Genomic DNA, 20,218 nt, shown 5'->3' on the forward strand with positions numbered 1-20,218 from the left:
TTTCATTTTTAAGCTCCAAGTATATTCTGGATATTATACCTTGTCTGATGTAAAGCTACTAAAAATCTCCTGTTCTGTAGATTTTTTTTTAACTTGTTATCTGTCTTTTGCTCTTCAGAAACTTTCAGATTTTATGCAATCCCATTTATCGAGACTTTCTTTGATTGGCTATGCTTCTGGATACTTAGAAAGTTTTTACGTGCACCCAGGAGGTCTAGCGTTTCCACTACTCTTTCCTGTAATAGTTTCAAGGTTTCTGAATAGATCAAGAAAATGTAGTATACTTACATACATACAATGGTATTTTACTATCCACTAGAAAGAATGGCATTGCCCCATTCATAAGGAAATGGAAAGACTCGAAAAAAGTTATAGTAAGTAGAGTAAGTCAGACTCAAAGAAACAAAGGTTGCATAGTTTCCTTCACTTGTGGTAGCTGGAATTTGTCTATAAATCTATATGTAAACACATTGGGGCTGGAAATGTGGCTTAGTGGTAGAATGCTTGCCTTGCATGTGTGAAGCCTTAGGTTCAATTCCTCAGTACCAAATATACAGAAAAAGCTGGAAGTGGCTCTGTGGCTCAAGTGGTAGAGTGCTAGCTTTGAAGCTCAGGGGCAGTGCGTAGTGCTTGAGTTCAAGCCACAGAACTGGCAACACACACACACACACACACACACACACACACACACACACATCAGATGATATACAAGTGACTACAAGTGTGTTAAACAAAACATGGTAGACTTTAAAGCAAACTGGAATAATGTAATTCCTTAGAAAGACAAAGTCAAAGCCCAACAAAATAAAGCACCAGGAAATGGGTACTTGCAAGTAGGGGGTGAGGCCAGAGGGAGAAGGATAGATAAATGGAGGAGAGAAGGGGGAGAATTCAGTCAAGAATTCATTGTATGTTCAAGGAGCGACTTTGGGAGTCATGACTGGACAAGTATTTAGGAAGTTTCATCCTCTGTTTGGAAGAGTGCTGGTTGAAAGGAAGGCAGCTGAAACTGTAACCAAAGGAGGCATTATGCTTCCAGAAAAGTCTCAAGGAAAAGTATTGCCAGCCACAGTAGTGGCCATGGGATCGGGCTCGAAAGGAAAGGGTGGAGAGATTCAGCCAGTGAGTGTGTAAGTGGGTGATAACCTTCTTCTTCCAGAATATGGAGGCAAGGATTATTTCTGATTTAGGGATGGTGACATTCTTGGAAAGAATGTACAGTGAATACATCACTGAGATGGCATCATGTGAAGCTCCCTATTCCATGCAAGTTCTGAGATCTTTCATCATGTAAATAATTTCCATATCTCCCAATTATAATAAACTGACGGCAACTAAACTGAAAAAGGAATTCATTGTATATACTACAAAATTAAGAAAAATAAAGGAAAGGGTGTGTTGGGGGATTAGAATGCTGAAAGGGGACTTTCCTTTCCCAGGCTGGCTTTGAACCTTGATCCTCAGATCTCAGGCTCCTGAGTAGCTAGAATTATAGGTGTGAGCCCCCAGTGCTCAAGATGCATTTAATTCATAAACTTCTTTAAGGGACAGCTTCTTTGTACAACTGTTTAATTCTAATTTAAAAATATGAATATAGGCTACAGCACAAATGCAGCTTGAAAATATCAGGACAGGTGAAATAAGGCCACACATTGTATGTTCCTGTTTATATGACATATACAGACTAGACCAACCCATACACATGGAAATTAGCTTTTACCTAGGGTTGAGGAAAATGGAGAGTGATTGATAATGGGGAAAATATTCTAAAATTATGGCAGTCATTGTCTACCTAACTCCATGGATATGATAAAAAAATAATCTACTAAGGAGCCGGGTGTGGTGGTACACATCTATAATCAGGATTCAGAAGGTTGAGGCAAGGATATTGTGAAATCAAGGCCAGCTTCTGCTAAACAGCAAGACCCTGTCCCCAAAATAACCAATCAACAAAAACTCCCACTGAACTAAGCGCTTGAAATGGGCAAGTAATATGATATGTGAATTATATCTCAGTACAGCTACAGCTGAAAAGGAAAACAATATTTGCCTACTCCATTTCTTTCCTTCCCCCAGTAAAAACCATGCCACTCATCTCCCATTCCATTACCACATCCCAGAGCAATCTGTTCCCTCAGCCTCCTTTTCATGGTCTCCCCAAAACTAGCTCCAGGACTGGATGAGGTAGAAATGGAGCAGAACTCACCTTCTGCCTGGTAGTACACCTCACCAGCGAAGTGGGCAATGCCAAATCTGGCATCGTGGATGTTCTTGGGTTTCAGGAAGGCCTTGTTGTTGGCATGGACACTGGTCAGTTTTTGTAACATGGTGATATCTGTCCCCTGGAAGAATCCGGGTGTTCAAAGACCAGTTATGAGGAGGGAAGGCAGCTTTCTCACGGGACTTAGGGGGTCCCCTTCAAGGGCAAAGCAAACTGGGTTCTAAATAAACTGGTGATGACAGGTAGATTGGTGACTTGTATAAGTGAGGGCCAGCTGGGAGGAGAAGCTGGGTCAGCTACTCCCCAGGTACCCAGCAGGCAAGGAAACCTTCCTTCGGGAGGCACTGAAGCAGGCCTTGAAGAAGAGGAGGAGGATCTGATTAGTCTTGAACTCATCTACTTATTCCTGGCAGAGGTTTTGACAATCCCAGGAAGACTGTGACACCAGATAGTCTTTCCCAAACAGACACTGGAGATCCCTAAGCAAGATTCCACCCACAGTCCCCGACACACACCTGTGGGAAGCGGCTCTCCTCATCTAGGAGGGAGATGATGTTCATGGGTTTGAGGGCCAGCAGCTCCAGAGTGGGCCGGTTATCAGTGTAGTGGATGTAGTCCCAGGTGATGTTCTCAGAGCGGTACTCCTCCTGCTCCATGGTGAACACATGCTGTACAAAAAACTGCTGCAGGTGCTCATTGGCGAAGTTGATGCAGAGTTGCTCAAAGCTGTGGAGGCAACGCCACCGTCCAGGGTGGGGCAGGGTCAGCCTGGCGATCCTGCAGCTGGTAGAACCCTGCGCTCCCTGGCTATCCGCAACCAATCAAATCCACAGATACCCCACCAGATCCACAGCCCTGTGGGCACGCAGCCTTGGTGGGCCTGTAGAAGCACACTTCGCTGCACACACCCCTGCCTGCTCCTTTTCCCCTCACTTTCCCCACGTCATGGCACACAAATGGAGAGGAACAAGATGACTCATTGTAGCATCAAGTCCAGGTCTTGAGCTCTTAAGAGTCCATACAAGACTACAGGTTCCTTTGCTGGGACTTCCTGCCCTGATGCAGACTCTTCATAGAAGGCCAAGTGGACACAAGAAGCCCTAGCCCCATGCCTTGGTGTCCAGATGAGCTTCCAGAGACTCTCACCTTCCCGGGCTTCCTTCCTCTAGATTTGTCTCCTTTACCAGCCATCTTTAGTTCAAAGCAGAAATTAGGGAGTCATGTTTGACCCTCTCAAATCAGACCATACCCTTCCATGGCTTTAAATCCTCCCAGCTGACTTGTGTTCAGGATCTAGAAGGCACCCATAGTAGAAGTGCATGCAATCTCCCTGGACTCATTGGTGCCATCCTCTGGCCACTTCGTTTTTCTTGCAGCATCATGCAGGCTCCTGGTCCTTTCCTAACACAGTCTCATCACTTAGCTTGTTCTGCTCATGTTTGGGGTTCTCTTAGACATCTGTTCCTCAGGATGGGTCATCTACTTACGTTAGACCTCATCATCATCATCATCATCATCATCATCATCATCATCATCATTATTATTTTGCCAGGCCTGGGGCTTGAACTCAGGCCTGGGCATTGTCTTGAGCTTTCTCAAGGCGAACGCTCTACTAATGGAGCCTCAGCACCACTTCCAGCTTTTTCTGTGTATGTGGTACCGAGGAATCAAACCCGGGTCTTCATGCATGCTAGGCAAACACTCTACCACTAGGCCACACTCCTGGTCTTAGACCTTATAATTCTTGAGATTTCTTTGTGTGAAGTATAACAGCCCACCATGACCTTCACACCCAGCACAAACATTTTGCAGGGGGTATGACTAGTGTGACACCCAATGTCTTCTCGTACCTCCTTCTCAGGCCCCCACACTGCAGCCCCATCAAAACTCATCTTCCTGTAGGAAGGAGTCCCTGCATATCTACTGGATCTTTAGAACTAATGGCTCATTCCCTTCCAAGAAGACCATAGGTGTACTGGTCTACTTATCTTTCCCTCTTTGGGAAAGAAGCCAATGGTATTAGTCTTAGACCTGCCAGCCCTGCATCCTCCTATCTCACCACAGTCAGCAAGCCTCTGTCCCCACTCCCAGCACATTTGCCCTTGGAATGGCTTATATTTGACGATCCTGGACCTAAAGTGTTCTTTTAACACTGCCCACCATCGAAATGTACTCATTTGCTTCCTGATCGCAATCCCTCAACTTCTGGTCATGCTGAGATGTAGGACCAGAGATGTCTGGCCTCAATGTGCTTCCTTCTAAGCTCAACACTCAGGGATGGCCCCCAGATGAAATAATGTAATTGATTTCTACTGTTGTTTTAAGCTTGAATGACAAGACCTGGTTCATGAAGAGAGCTTATGGCTGAGGTGTCAGCCTGGCTCCTTGTGGGTGGCTTTTGGCTTCATAGGTAACACATTTGGGAATGGATGTGTGCTGGGGATGTGCAAAGGCCATTTCTGCAGAAAGACGTGGGTCTGTGCCCAGATGCCCTGGCATTCTGAGCAGGAGAGAGGTCCCTATTCCCAACCCCGTGGTAAGAGGTAGGGTGGGATGTCCACTTTGATTTTCTCAGTTAGAGTTGCTGTTTGTTTTCTGTTTCTGAAATTAGGAAGGCCAAGGTCATCATACCTATTTTTCTGGAAATTCTCAAAGCCAAATATGTCTAGAAGGCCAATGGCCCTCCGCACATTTTTGGGATCTTGGGAAGGTGGTGGGATGATGGCAGCATTGATCTTGTTGATGATCCACAGGAAGAGGCGCCCATAGATGCCCTGGGGAGACAGTGTGTGAAAGCCACCCCTTTTCCCAGGTCAACCAGAAAGGCTCTACTTTCAAGACAAGCAACCCAGACCAGAGAGGAATCCACAGCCACTGGGGGAGGGGGGTGATCAGCAGAATTGGGATGTGCCAGCAGTCTTGACTCTTTCCTTCCCCTGCAGCCCAGTACCTTGACAAAGGCATCCCTCCGGTCTGCGGCCTGGGCGATGTTCAGGGGTCTGATGACGAACTCTCCACGGATGAGGATGGTGTGTTTGGTTAGACAGTTTTGGAGTGCCTGATGCTCCACCTAGGAAGGCAAGTGAGTTACATTATAATCTGTGGAAGGAAGCAGAGCCTGGCCCAGAGCTCGGCACCAGGGCAGGCGCAGGCGCAGAGTGGGAAGGGTGGCAAGTTGCCTGTACTAAGGCTATGCCAATAAGGAGCACAGCCAGGGGCCCAGGCATGCTGGGTACACAGTGTGCAGGGAGGGTGCATGGAGGGTGAGCTACAGCCTCACAAGTCAGCTCTCCTGACATCTGGAAAAGGGCTGGTACAAGAAGGGTTCTGAGACCAGCGCTCAATTGTACCCCATCTACAACACCCTATTTTAACTAATCAGCTGGCAAGGTGGCTTGTATCTGTCATCCTGGCTACAAGAGTCCAGGTTGTCTCAAAACACAAGACTATTAAACAAAGAAACACCTAAAAGCTAGGTACTGGTGGTTTATACTTATAATCCTAGCCATGTAGAAAGCTGAGATAAGAAGGATAGTGGTTTGAGGCCAGTCAGATCAGAAAACTGAGGGACTCACGTATTGACCAATAGCTTGGTGTGATGATGCTAGTCTGTCATCTCAGGGGGAAAAAAAAAAAAAAGGAGAACCATTGTTGAGGTACATGGCCATAGGAAGTTAAGATACTATCTCAAAAACAACCAGGACAAAAAACGGTTGGAGGCGTGGCTCTGTTCAAGACCCTGAGATCAACCCTAGTATTACCAAGAATTAAACAAAACCAAAACCAAAACAAACAAACAACAACAACAAAAACCATGCTGGCCATTTTACCGCCTAATCTCAGGGTTCCACAATGGGCAGAAGGAAACAAAGGTTGGGCTTAGATCCTGGAAAAGAGAAGGGAGCAGGTGAGGGACCAGGGAGAGGACGATAAGAATCAGATGCCAGTACCTCCAGTAACTTCATCACTGTGGGAAAGGCAGATGACTCCATCACATCAGAGGAATCCAGGTTCTCAAACACTGCAGCTAGAGAGAGAAGCAGCTACCCTGAGTGGGGAAAAAGTACCACACCTTCATGCTAATAACCACTGTCCTGAAGGCGAGCCACTGTGTCCCCAGGGACTCTCTTTTGAGGGGTGAATGTTCTCCGTGATGATACTATTGACCACCTCTGCCTCATGAGGTCAGGGCCCCAAGCCAAAGGGAAGTTTGAAGAGTTTCTGACTGATTGGAGAGAGGGGACATGGCTGGAATACCCAGCGAGCACCGGTGCTGGCGGGATGGTGAGTTATCGGAGAAATTAAGCCACCAGCTCCCCAAAGCATTTATTTATTCAAATGAAGCAAGTATCAGGAACACTAACTGTAAACAATGGTCTTCTGGCCTCTTTACTTCTAGTTCTTTCTGGAGGGAAGGACCTGGTGATTTTGAGTCAATGTCTACCTTAGGATTGGTTGTCAAGCTGGAGGTATGGTTGAGTTTCCTTTTGTAAACTTGAACAAAAATGAATCATACAGATAAAGATATTCATCAGTCAAAAAGGGCTGCCAGGTTCCAGTGGCTCATGGCTGCAATTGTAGTTATTGAGGTGGCTGGGATCTAAGGATCATAGTTCAAAGCCAGCAGGAAAGCTGTGAGACTTTTATCGCCAATGAAGCACCAAAAAGAGAGTGTGGCAGAAAAAGCCAAGGGAGAACGCCCTGACCCAGTACTAGCACACCCAAACAAAACACAGGGTGTTGTAATAAGTAAAGTCATCACCTTGTGACAGCAAGTACAGCCAAACAGACCCAAGCTAACAGGGAATCCAGGCATCTGTCCTTTAGGATAAGGCGATGTTTTCCCTAGAGTTAACTATGCTTCTTACTTTAATGGAAATTACTTCCATACTTTCTCATCTTGTTTTTTTAAAAAAATTATTATTGTTACCTCTGAAGAGTCCCCACACAGTGTTCAGTTTTATTGGGCTTTCCTGGCTGAATTACCCAGTGAGACTACTAGATAGTAAGTCACCCCCCAGCTTCTACTCTAGGGAGTGGACTTTCTGATAAAGTATAAAATAATGTGTATCTCACTGACTGTTCCAAAAAAAGTTGTCTTCCCTATTGTTCTAAGGGGTACTTCCCATTTGTTCTCAAATCAGCCACAATCTCTGCAAATACTGCCTCTTTCTTTTCTATTAGAGCTCCAATAAAAAGTTCACCATGATTTTTTTTCAATGCTTTCTTCAGGTGTTCACTTTTTGTGTAAGGCTCCTGGTTTATGCTGACTTTTCCTTTAGCTCAAACATTCCCTTAGCTGTTAAGTATAGCCAAATTTTTAATGTTAGAATTTCTATATGGTGCCTTTAAAAATACACAATCATGTTTCAGGCTTTCCAGTTTCCTGTCCAAAATTTCAAGTTTGCTGCCTCCTTTTGTTGAACACAGCAAGCAGAGGCACTTTCTGTGCTATCTCCAAACATGTCAATATCTGATATCTTTGTGGATCTATTTCTATTATTATTATTATTATTATTATTATTATTATTATTCTATTTTTATTCTGTTGGCTCTTGTTCATGATACCTTGTTTCTATGTTCCTGTTTATTTCTGGTTGCATGCTGGATGTCATGTTGGGAAAATGATTGGAAGGGATCATAAATAATAGGTTTCTGGTATTTTCTTTCAGAGGCGATTATCAGGAATTTCTGTCAGGCACCTGGTTAAATTAGAACATCTTGATATATGAAGTTGTTCTCCCTCGTTAACCTTGACTCTGAGGTGTTCCAGCTAAAGAGCAGAGACTACTAAGCCTGGTCTCTACTTTTGAGGGCTCCCAGGAGGCAACCTGAAATCACCTTTTTCAGATGTATTTTTCTAGATTGGCCCATATGCATGGTGGGTAGACTGCCCCTCTGCCCCCCTCCCACCCCCAGGAGATGGATGTCCTCTTGCTGCTCTCGTTCCCCACTGTTCTACAGGAGTGCAGAATTTACCCATAAACTCCACATTGCCTAAGTGGAGGATGGCAGCCAGCAGCTTGCTGATGTCCCAGTTCTCAGAGTCAGAGAACAGGAGGATCTTCATGGCTGAGCGGACATGGGCGTAGTCTTTGGCATCGCTGAGCCCATCATAGGATGTGCAGTTCCCCTACAGGACAAGACATCTCAGCTAATGGAGCCACCCAGGGCCTGCTTTCCCCATGCAGGAAGGCCCCGTATAAAACACCACTTTGTAGGCTATTAGTGGACCCTGAGGAGACACATGCAAGTTGAGGAAACAGATAGGAGTAGCTGGGTATCTATAGTCCAGCGCGTTAATCCTAGCAACTCAGGAGGCTGGGATCTAAGGATTGAAGTTTGAAGCCAGCCCATGCAGGAAAGTTCATGGAGAATCTAGCCAACCACCTAAAATCCAGAAGAAGTAAAGCTGTAGCTCAAGTGGTAGAGCACTAACCTTGAGGAAAAAAAGGGAAAAAAAAATTCAGGGTCAGCACCCATGCCCCGAGTTCAAGCCTCAGGAATGGAACAACAACAAAAAGGAGTATTTTCAGAGGGAGAGCCCCAAATCCCATGGATATGGAATACCAGGACCTTGTGGCCAGTGGAGGCATTTCTTCTCTATATCTCCTGGAAACGATGTGGGCTCTCATTCCTTTAATAAATGCTTGCAAAGGCTTACTATTTGCCAAGCCCCGCATACTAGCTGGAAATTTGGAAACAGTGAGTCCCAATCCTGCCCAGCTGCTTTGTATCCACGAGGGACAGGAAGGAAGCAAATGACCCCTGTGGTGGTGATTACAGTGCTGAGACCAAAGAGGCCTAAGACAACTCCACTGAGAGGTGGAGAAAGGCTCTCTGGAGGAGGTACCTGAGCTGGCTCCACAATGAGATCCTAAAGCAGCAGAGGCTGGAGAATGGCTTCAAGGAAGGCCTCAGAGATAGGGGCTCTGAAGATAAGTCATGTTAAGGAGCTTGAATTTCTACTAATGAATTGTCACCAGAGTGTGACACCATCAGATTTGTACTATACGATGTTCCCCTCAGATGCAGGCGCATGGCAGATCAGTGATCACAACAGGCTATGTGGGAACTCATGAAAGACTACTGCCATGCTGATGAAGACTTGAGACAGTAACCTCAAGACAGAGGGCCATACAGAACAGAGATCTACTCCCTTGTGAGGCAACACAAGTGCATAGTGGCTCTGCCCCCACTATCTTAGAAAGGAAGACACGATTGCAAGCAGGAGCAAGGGACTCACCATGGTCAGGTAGTGATACTCAGAAGGTGTTCCCAGGCCCAGCAATAACTTCTCCTCTGTGTTCATCCCCATGAGCATACAGTAGAAGATGTGGTAGTTTCGCTCCTCCAGAGCCTGGGAAGGAAGATATCCAGAGAGACTGGAAGCAAGACTGCTGAGGCCACTAGGCTTTAGGACTTGTCATGGCTTCGGCTCTAAAGTCTCCCACCGAGGTGTGGCTCAGGCTTTAGTGTAAGAGTTGGCTTTTATCCTTGACCTGGGTTTGTCACATATCCTGCATGTCCTACAGGGATGTGTGTGTGTGTGTGTGTGTGTGTGTGTGTGTGTGTGTGTGTGTGTGTGTGTGTGTTCTAGTACTCAGATTTGTAATCAGGGCCTTGTGCTCTTGCTTAGCCTTTTTGATCAAAGCTGGTGTTCTACCACTTGAGCCATACCTCCACTTCCAGCCTTGTGCTGGTTCTCTAGACATGGAATTTCAAGATTTTTTCTGCTTTAAGCTAGGTGCCAGTGGCTCATGCCTGTAATCCTAGCTACTCAGGAGGCTGAGATCTGAGGATCATGGTTCAAAGCCTGCCCTGGAACAAAAGTCTGTGAGACTCTTATCTCCAATTAATCACTAGAAAATGGGAAGTGGAGCTGTGGCTCAAGTGATAGTGCCCTAGCCTTGAAGTGAAGAGCTCAGAGACAGCGACTAAGCCCAGAGTTCAAGCTCCATGACTGACAAAAAAAAAAAAAAGATTTTGTGCCTTATCTGGGTTTGAACCTGCATCCTCAGAACTCAGTCTCCTGAGTAACTAGAGTTATAGGCATGACTCACCAGCACCCATCGGTGTCTGGTAATTTGACCATACCTCCCACCACAGAAGCTGTCTTGCACAAAGCCACCTGAGGCTTTCTAACTCCCTATCCCAAGTACCTTACATCCACCTCAGTGAACCCCCTGGAGAGCTGATGTTGAATGGACTTACAAGGAGCCTCTGGATTGTCCCTTAGCATTTTTGCTCAAGGTTATTGCTCTACCACTTGAGCCACAGCCCCACTTTGGCTTTAGAGGTAATTGGAGGTAAGAGTCTCAAAGACTTTCCTACCTAGGCTGGATTCAAACCATCATCCTCAGGTCTCATCTTCCTGAATAGCTAAAAGTACACCCATGAGCCACCAGTGTCCAGCTACCCTTTGGCTTTTTCTGCTGAAGTTTGGCACTTGAGCCACGGCTCTGCTTCTGGATTTTTGGTGGTTAACTGGGGATACCCAGGCTGGCTTCAAACTGGGAACCTCAGATCTCAGCTCCCTAGGTAGTTAGGATTAAGGGTTTGAGCCACTAGCACCTGGCTTTGTAATTTTAAAACTATTTATTCATGTATCCCTACTGTACAAATTTAAACCATTTGAAATGGATAGTGCTATGAGAGTTCCTTACACCCTCTTTCCTTCCTCCAGATTTTCTCCATATCTTCAATGCATTCGTTTACAATAATCTATAAACCATTCTTTCCTTTTCTAATTTTTTTTTGCCAGTTCTGGGCTTGAGCTCAGGGCCTGAGCACTGTCCTTGGGCTTTCTCAAGGCTCATCACCACTTCCAGCTTTTTTCTATGTATATAGTACCAAGGAATCGAACCCGGGTCTTTGTGCGTGCGAGGCAAGCACTCTATCACTAGGCCAAACTCCTGACCCTAATTTTTTTTTAATCTATTCTTCAACTCCCTCTGTATCTATATGTTTCTTGGCGGTCTTTGTACACAAGCTTCTACTTTTTTTTTTTTTAACTACTCAGCATTCCACAGTATAGGTATGTTGTAACGTGTGTTTGTTTGTGCACATGATGCTGGGTACAGAATCAGGGCTTTGCTTATGTTGAGTAGGTATCCTACCACTGATCCAGCCCAAGCTATCATTTAAAAAATCTCTGTCTTATCATGGACAAGTCTTGTTTCTACCCTGCTTTAGAAGCTTCTCATTCTATTTTGGGGTGCCATTTTAGGCGGTAAGGAATGTGGACCTGTAGGAAGGACACACACAGAGACTGCCACATATTAGCGATGAGCTACAGGCCAAACTAATCACTGAGCCTATCTGGACTCTTGCTTCTCCATGGGTAGAGACCTCCCTCTTGTGGTGGTTGTGAACGTTGAATGGGAGAGTGGAGGGAGAGCCTGATTCACACTCAGCCTTGTCCTCTGTTGGATTTCCCTGCTCTGGACCGTTGTGCTCATGCGCACACCTGTATTAGGGGATGCAGTTTTACAAAAGCCTGCCACCCCGCGATCAAGACTTCCCCAGTTCTGCTGACTGAGTGTCACACACAGGAGCCCTGCCCTTCCCAGCGAGCCACGGGATGAAATCCTCAGTAAAACCTTGAAGCCCCTGGCAGGAAAGATAGCAAGAACTTCAAGATGGTGACAGGCAATTTAATTTCCACATTAGGCTGGGAACTGGTTGCATTTTAGACTTCATCCCACAGGAGGTGAAGTCTTTTATAGATGAAAACCACAAAGCTGAGATGATCCTGTGGTTTGGTTTGCTGAACTTTCTTGGAGCTGTGAGTTCTGGGAGGCCATGGGGTGGGAAAAGGGGTGAGAGTAGGAGGCGACCCTTCCCTCTTGCCCAAAAGACCTGCCCTGCCCCGACCTCACCTGCCGGCAGACCCGGGACTTCTCCAGAAGGAAGTGCTCAATGCGTGCACCCTCGATCACTCCGCTGGGGTTGAAATAGATGTCAATGTACTTCCCGAAGCGGCTGGAGTTGTCATTGCGGATGGTCTTGGCGTTTCCAAAGGCTGTGGGCGAGGAACAGTGGCCATCAGAGGGGCAGGGAGGAGAGCACTCGCCTTCAGGAAGTTAGAAGTTTGAGAGTGCAGACAGGGAGGTGGGAAGGGATGGCACTTGGAGACACAGAGCACAGGAAGGGCGAGATCCGAGGGCAATGGGGCCTGTCTGGTGGATGTCCGTTCTTGGGAAAGCAATGTCGCAGAGGCAGTGAGGGGCGTGGGGGTGGGAAGCACAGAGTCCTGGAGTCGGGATCAGAATTTGGAGATTTGTCCTGCAGGTACTGGCGGAGGCCTGCAGGCCTTTGAGTGTGGAGGTAGATGTGCAGCTTAAAAGGACACTCAAGGGGCCGGGAGCATGGCCTAATGGTAGAGTGCTTGCCTAGCATGCATGAAGACCCAGGTTCGATTCCTTGGTACCACATATATAGAAAAAGCCTGAAGTGGTGCTGTGACTTAAATGGCCAAACTCTAGACTTGAGAAAAAAGTCCAAGGACAGTGCTCACGCCCTGAGTTCAAGCCCCAGGACTAGCAAAAAAAAAAAAAAAAAAAAAAAAAGACACTCAAGCATCAGGGAAGAGGCTGGAGGCTAGATGGCACACATTGGAGCATTGGAAGGGGGCTTCTCTTTGGGTTGTAGCTGGGCATGTAATCCTCTGCCACCCCTAAAAGCTCAGCATTCCTTACAATATCTCTGTGTCATTTGGTTGACCATACACATTTCCACATGTACACACATGACTAAAAGGAAACATCAAGTAACTGGAGCTGGACATAGCACACACTTGTAATCTCAGCACTTAGGAGGCAGAGGCAGGAGGGCTGAAAGTTTGAGGCCAGCTTGGGCTATGTAGGGAATGGTTTTGAAAAAGAAAATCAGAGCTAGAGTATGTTCTACTCTGTGATATTTTATTTGTTCCAATTTCATTATCCACTAATGGATTGGGATACATTTTGAAAATACCATAATTAGATTGGTGCTCCTTGGTGAAATTAGTTTAGGAAATACTGTGTTTCCTTCCTTCCTCCCTCCCTCCTCACTCTCTCCTTCTCTTCCTTCCTTCCTTTCTCTCTCTGAAGTGAGGAGGCTGAGTTTAAGTGATTTCTCATAGCCATTCTGGAACCCCCTTGCTGGGTGAAGGGAATTCCCCACCCAGTGCTAAAAAGCCTAAAGGTGGGAGAAGGGCCATTCACTGAATGTAGATGCCTAGCTCAAGGTGAGCTAGGAGGGCTCTGCTTCAGAGAAATGTAGATGTCATAGCCTTAGGAAAGCTTTGCACAGAGCAAGCTCTGATTCTTCCTTGATTGTCTCCTTAAATGGCTTGGGTCACCCACTTTTTTCTGGGTAGCCTTTAAGTATACCCTTACATAGAAAGTTGAGGTGTGTCTTCACTAGATAGGAAAGTTCTGCTGGTACCTGAGCTTCTACCTCAGTATATCCATATAAGAGCTACTTTTGTTAAGGCTTAGTCTCCACCCAAGCATGCGGTTGTTATCTTTAAAAGCTTGGTACAAGCTCTGTTCTGGGCTGCTGGTTTTTGAGACTGGAGTCTACCATGTAGTCACCAGCCTTCTAATAAAGACTCTAATATCTGACCTCTCAAAATGTGGCTTCTCTATTTTCTTGCTGTACCCCGCCCCCTACTCTCACTCTCTTTCTTTTTGTCTGTCTTTTCTTACTTTCTTTTTTGTGTCAGTCCTGGGCTTGAACTCAGGGCCTAGTTGCTATCCCTGAGGTTTTTGTTTGTTTGTTCAAGGCTAGCAGTCTACCACTTGAGCCACTGCTCCAATTCTGACTTTCTGGTAGTTTATTGGAGGTAAGAGTCTCATGAACTTTCCAGTTTGGACTGGCTTTGAGCCAAAGTTCTCAGATCCTGATGTGAGCCACTGGCACCCAGCTGCACTCTGTCTTGTTTCTGTTTTTCTCCCTCTCTCTCCCAGAATCTCGAAGCTCAATGGATTCTCTGAGAATTGCCAGCCATACATCGTATTTAGTTCATACCTGTAATGCTAGCTGCTCAGGAGCCTGAAATCTGAGGATTGTGGTTTGAAAGAAGCCCAAGTAGCAAAGTCTATGAGACTTATAACTCCAATTAATGACCAAAAAAGCCAGAAACAGGGCTGTAGCACAAGTAGAAGACTAGCCTTGAATACAAAATCTCAGGTACAGTGCTCAGACCCTGAGTTCAACCTCCAAGACTGGCTCACACATACACAAAAAGCTTATTTAATAGAGGTGACTGGCTAGGTATCTCAAGAAAAGAACTTGATGCAGGAATTCTTTTTGTCAAAATGGGCAATCTGATTTTATGAAGCAAAAGACCTAGAATTGCTTAATTGGAAGAAAGATTGAAATCTGAGGACACATACCTCCTCACTGAAAAACTTCCTGTAAAGCTAAGAAATTGAGACAGTGCTTCTGTTATTACAAAGTATAAACAGAAAGCTGTTGACAAATAGAAGCCCAGAAATAGACCAAAATATATAAAGAAACAATTAATTTTAGATAAAAATGCAAAAACAAGTCAAAGGAGAAAGGTCTCTGATGAGCAGAGTGTAACATTTGGATATCCATATGCAAAAAGACAGGGAAGAAAATGAATGAGGGAGGAGAAAAAAAGAGACAAAAAGCAAGAGAAAAAAAAGCTAGGTGCGGTGGCTTATGCCTGTAATCCTAGCTATTCAGGAGGCTGAGATCTAAGGATCTTGGTTCAAAGCCAGCATGGGCACTAAAATCCATGAGACTCTCATCTCCAATTAATCACCAGAAAGCCGGAAGTGGCACTGTGGCTCAAGGGGTAGGGTGGGAGCCTTGGGCTGAAGCAATCAGGGACAATACCCAGGCCCAGAGTTCAAGTCCCATAACCGACCAAAACAAAAACAAAAGAAAATCAGAGTGGATCATAAAACTAAATGAAATATTTAGAAGAAAACATAGAAGAAGCTACCATACTAAAAGCATGATTCATAAAAGAAAAATAATCATTATCAACACTTTAAACACTTGTCCTCCTGGGAGTGTGGCCTAGTGGTAGAATGCCTGTTTAGCATGCACAAAGCCCTGGGTTCAATTCTACAGTAGCATATATACAGAAAAAGCTAGAAGTGGTGCTGTGGCTCAAGTGGTAGAGTGCTAGCTTTGAGAAAGCTCAAGGACAGAGCCCATGCACTGAGTTCAAGCCCTAGGAATGGCAAAAAAAAAAAAGATCTGCCCTGCAAAATACATTATCAGGAGAATGAAAAGATGAGCCACAGTCCATGTAGTAGTGTTTACCCATAGTCCTTGCAGTTGGGAGAAAGAAACAAAATGATAGAGAGTTCAAGGCCAGCCTAGGTGAAAGTGTCTCACAACCAAAACAAAACAAAAAAAACCCTTACTAATAACTAATTAACTAATAAAAATAGGTCTCTATGGTGAAACCCCTTGTTACAAACAATATATACTACAAAAATAAATAACAGGAGAGCGAAACAAGCTCAGGGAGAAGAAGGTGATGCCTGTGGGAGTGGGAAGGGAGAATGACAATGAACATGATCAGAAGCACTTTATATACATATATAAAACAGAACAATGGGGCTGAGAGTTTGGCCTAGTGGTAGCGTGCTTGCCTAGCATGCATGAAGACCCGGGTTCAATTCCTAAGTACCACATACATAGAAAAAAAAGCCAGAAGTGGTGCTGAGGCTCAAGTGGAAGAGCTCTAGCCTTGAGAAAGTCCAAGGACAATGCTCAGGCCCTGAGCTCAAGCCCAGGACTGGCAAGAAAGAAAAAAAATAAAACAACAATGAAACCTGCTGAAGTTGTTTTAATGTCTTGAATCTCAGCTTTTGGGAGGCAGAGACAAAAGTATTCCAACTTCCAAACCAGCAAGATCTGTCTCAAAACATGGCAACAAAAGCAAAACAATCAAAATAAAAACCATAAAAAAATGGGGAATTGGGAGAGAGTGAGGGAAGGGGTGATATTGCTCAAAAAGAGATGTACTCATTACCTGGCTTATGTAACCAGAACCACTCTATACATCATCTTTATAATAATAATAAAACATTAAAATAAGAAAGTAGAGAGAAAGAATAGAACTAAAACAACAACAAAAGATTGTTTCCTATAGCTGTCAGCCTTGGGACCAAAGGTCACAGATTTCTGGGCAACCCTACCAAGGACTGAACCTGGGACAGTCTGTCACAGAAGGCAAGGGTCAGGGCCTGGGAGTTTGGCCTAGTGGTAGAGTGCTTGCCTAACATACATGAAGATCCAGGTTCAATTCTGAGTTCAAGCCCTGAGTTCAAGCCCTGGGACTGGCCAAAAAAAAAACCAAAACAAAACTCTCCTTGACTTGCTAAAGACAGAGCGGGTGTGGAGAGGCCCATTGCAAAAGGAGACTATGAACTTCCTGCTGATAAATTAAGAATATCACAAGATCTGAAGGGGCATTTCCCCTACCCATTGTACTTTGTCTACTCTTCTCTTGGTCAAGTATCCATTCAGCATGCCAGTCTGAAGGCTTGTCTCACCCTCTTCTGTCTCTTCCTTATCTTCCCCCAGTGTTACTCACTCCAGAAACCCCTTGTAACATAGCTACTTCTCTAGCATTTCCAAAATTGTTTTGATCTCTGAATCCTTTTTAAGAGGCACACTTTTTATAGCCCATGTAAAACACACAGTGAAAGCTTATAAAGTCACCAGTCTAGCCCCTTCTTGGAAGCTCCACACTCCCAAGCACTCCACTCTCGTCCCTGCTGAAAGGTCACTTCCTGCTGAAAAGATTCCTCCCAAAGTCCTGGGAGCAGAATTTGTACCCAGGATGACTGCTCACCTTCCAGGATGGGATTGGCCTCCAGGACCTGCTGCTCAATCCATGAGTGCTGTCCACTGACAGTGGCCAGAAACTGTAGGATGAGTTTGGTGGTCTCTGTCTTCCCGGCCCCAGACTCCCCACTGCCAAGAGAGGGCAAGGACATGAGGTCACAGGACATCCCTTTCCATCAAACACAGTATTCTCCTGTTTTGGGACCAAACTATCAGGGTCACCCTTTCTCCAAGAGGAAATTCCACCACCTGCCTTAAAATCCCACTGTGGGTCTCAGATTGTCTGTGTTGCAATGTGGTTGTCTTTTCTTCCTACTGAACTATGAGATCCTTGGTGCAAATAGATTTGGCTTGTTCCCAGTGTCACACAAATATATGGATGAATAAGATGACTCAGTTTCTTACAGATGAATGTGACTGACATCTGGTCAGCAGACTCTCAGGCTCCACCCCCTAGGCAATCCCCGCCCCTCCACACCCTCTACAGGTTCAAATTTGCATAATGAATTCTCAGCTACAACTTCTGGCCAATTTTGCTTTCCTTTCCTGCACTCCTTTTTTTTTTTTTTTTCGCCAGTCCAGGGCTTGAGTTCAGGGCCTAAGTACTGTCCTTGGGCTTTCTCAAGACTAACACCTTACCACTTGAGCCACAGCACCACTTCTGGCTTTTTCTGTGTATATGGTATGGAGGAATCAAACTCAGGTCCTCATGCATGCTAGGCAAGCACTCTACCACTAGGCCAAGCTCCCAGCCTCTTTCACTCTCAAGTTTCTCAAAGACTGTTTCCTCTGAATTACAACTTTTTTTTCCTTTGCAAGGGAGGTACTAAGATTATTTGAATTCATATTTGCTATGCAAGTGCTCTATTACTTGCACCAGGCCCTCGGCACTTTCTTTACTTTTGCTTTAATTTGACTAAGGGAATGTGTGTCACTGTCCAATGAGAAGCTCTCCTGTCATATCTGCCGGGAGATGCTCAGAGGCAACACTGACCTGAAAGCCCCCCAGGAACCTGAGTGTGAGCCCCACCTGATGACACAGCACTGGTCCCTCTTGTTCTTCTTCATATTGAAGTAGCAGCTGTTGGCGATGGCAAACACATGTGGGGGCTGCTCACCCATGTGGCGGCCATAGTAGAGCTGTACCTGCTCCATGGTGTAGAGGGGAAGCATCTGGAATGGATTCACAGCCACCAGGATGGAGCCTGTGTATGTCTGGAGAACGGTAATAGCTCATTAGCACCCTATGGCCATGGGCAGAGCTGCATGGCCCCCAAGTCTAGCTCCTTGAGGGTTTAGTGGGATCTGACTCTGCTCGGCTTGGAAACCTAGCTCATTCAGCTCCACCAGGAACATGAGCTTCTTTGGACCTGTTTCTAGTACACGGAAAGAACCCTGTCTGGTTCTTAACAGAGGTTCATCAAAAAGGAGCTGAATGTGTAATGTGTTTTTACCTGCATCCCATAGAAGTCTCCATGAAGGCTGGCTAACACGGCTAGCCCTCATCTATCCCAACCACACATTCTTTCTTTCTTTTTTTTTTCTTTTTGCCAGCCCTGATGCTTGAACTCAGGGCCTGAGCACTGTCCTTGAGCTTTCTTAAGACTAGTGCTCTACCACTTGAGCCACAGCACCACTTCCAACTTTTTCTGTATATGTGGTACTGAGGAATTGAATGTAGGGTTCTGTGCATGCTAGGAGAGCACTCTACCACTAGGCCACATTCTCAGCCCCCAACCAGGATCATCTGTTCCTCAGGAGCTCCCACTAGCTGCACCTTTGGAGGTATGGCTAGAGGACCTCTCCACAGGCCACAGGATTGTCCTTGGCCTTCAAGGCTATGAAAACCATATGCAGATACTTAGAGGAATCCTGCTTAGACAGGAAGAGTAACATCATTTTTTTTTTTATTGTAGTAGCAGAATTCTAATGCACATTCAGCCATAGCACGAGCATCTCCTCTCACTTTTTCCTTCCCCTGGCATCTCTCCTTCTTTCTTCTAGTCTTCCCTTCTATTCAAGATTTCCAGCTCACTCCTGCACTCTTCTGCATAAACCAGAGGGCAACACATAGCCAAACTGGCTGTCTTTCCAGATCATGTAGGAGACCCAGGCAGGGACTTTCCAGACCAAATCCACTCAGGCCTGGCTCTGATTGACTCCAGGTACTGGTGTTTGGGAACCCTGTCATTTTTTTTGTAGGGTTGGGATGAGTGTCTTGGGCCGGGGCCAACTCCATCCATTGTTAAGTTTAAGAAAATGGTCTGTATTTTTTCTAAGCTGGTGTGGAAGTGTACCCTGAAATCCCAGCTGTCAGGAGACTTACCCAGAGTCTTCTGTCAACATCCCTGTCTCTACAACATGCTTAGGAACTGGGGACAAAAGGCCATACCCAACCCACTGTCCTTCAGTGTCCACTCATCCTGGCCAATCAGGTCTTGTGCACAAACACAGGAAAAAGCAGCATTCATTGAGGACCTACTGGAGGCTACATTCTGTGTCATCAGTAGGCATGAGCATCTCATCTTCAAGAATGTCATGTACCTGTCACTGTAACCCCTCTATTCATTATCCTGACAATAAACCATCATAAAAATTTAAAAAAAACAAATAAATAAACCAAACATAAAAAAGAATGTCATACACCTAGCTCTTTCCATTGGAAGCAGAGACAGAAAAACTGGCTGATCGCATTCAGTAAGGACACGGGGCGTAGTGCCTGACTGCAGATTCCCCGCATTGTGCCCCTGTCTCCCCCCTTCAGCCTCCCCCCATTGACACCGCGTGGAGACTCACGTAGATTTTGTGTTGCTGGTAGCGGATGAAGAGGTTGTGTACCATGCCTGCCTCATTCAGGTCCCCCAGGCGGATCATGTCATCCACACCCTGGACTGAGTTGGGGTGCATGAGAGTGAGGGTATCACATTTCTCTGCTGGGATCCAGTGATCCTGGAATGACAGGCAGTGTCCCTTGAGAGGCTGCTCCCTTAAAGGCCATCGCCTGTATCCCTTTCCTCGGTCTTCTTAGGAGTGAGGTGACCTTTGGAAATCACAGATCTGCTGGCCAGGGCCTGGTGGTCAATCTCTGACCAGGCTCACAATGTAAATAATATCAAAGGGCAGCTGTGACAAATCAATTCCATCCATGGCACTGGTTGGAATCTGTCTCAGGCC

The 20,218-nt window shown here is 45.6% G+C and overlaps 1 protein-coding gene and 1 pseudogene across 2 annotated transcripts in view; one reads left to right on the forward strand and one right to left on the reverse strand.

The window, feature by feature from the left end:
- The window catches only part of Myo7b (myosin VIIB), a 73,654-nt gene that overhangs the window by 44,428 nt on the left and 9,008 nt on the right, over nt 1-20,218 (reverse strand). For both annotated transcript variants that reach the window (XM_090342473.1, XM_090342471.1), the window contains exons 3-13: nt 19,841-19,993; nt 18,075-18,259; nt 17,052-17,173; nt 12,103-12,245; nt 9,468-9,581; nt 8,201-8,354; nt 6,172-6,248; nt 5,172-5,291; nt 4,853-4,995; nt 2,737-2,947; nt 2,207-2,342 (exon numbers count right to left, since the gene is read on the reverse strand). In XM_090342473.1, coding sequence (XP_090198599.1) covers nt 2,207-2,342; nt 2,737-2,947; nt 4,853-4,995; nt 5,172-5,291; nt 6,172-6,248; nt 8,201-8,354; nt 9,468-9,581; nt 12,103-12,245; nt 17,052-17,173; nt 18,075-18,259; nt 19,841-19,993 — 1,558 coding nt within the window. The remainder of the gene's footprint in view (nt 1-2,206; nt 2,343-2,736; nt 2,948-4,852; nt 4,996-5,171; nt 5,292-6,171; nt 6,249-8,200; nt 8,355-9,467; nt 9,582-12,102; nt 12,246-17,051; nt 17,174-18,074; nt 18,260-19,840; nt 19,994-20,218) is intronic.
- Nucleotides 820-1,224, forward strand: LOC150056587 (10 kDa heat shock protein, mitochondrial pseudogene; annotated as a pseudogene).

This window comes from Megascapheus bottae, chromosome 12, assembly GCF_031878675.1.
Source record: "Megascapheus bottae isolate mThoBot1 chromosome 12, mThoBot2.hap1, whole genome shotgun sequence".
In the NCBI taxonomy this organism is placed as follows: Eukaryota; Metazoa; Chordata; class Mammalia; order Rodentia; family Geomyidae; genus Megascapheus; species Megascapheus bottae.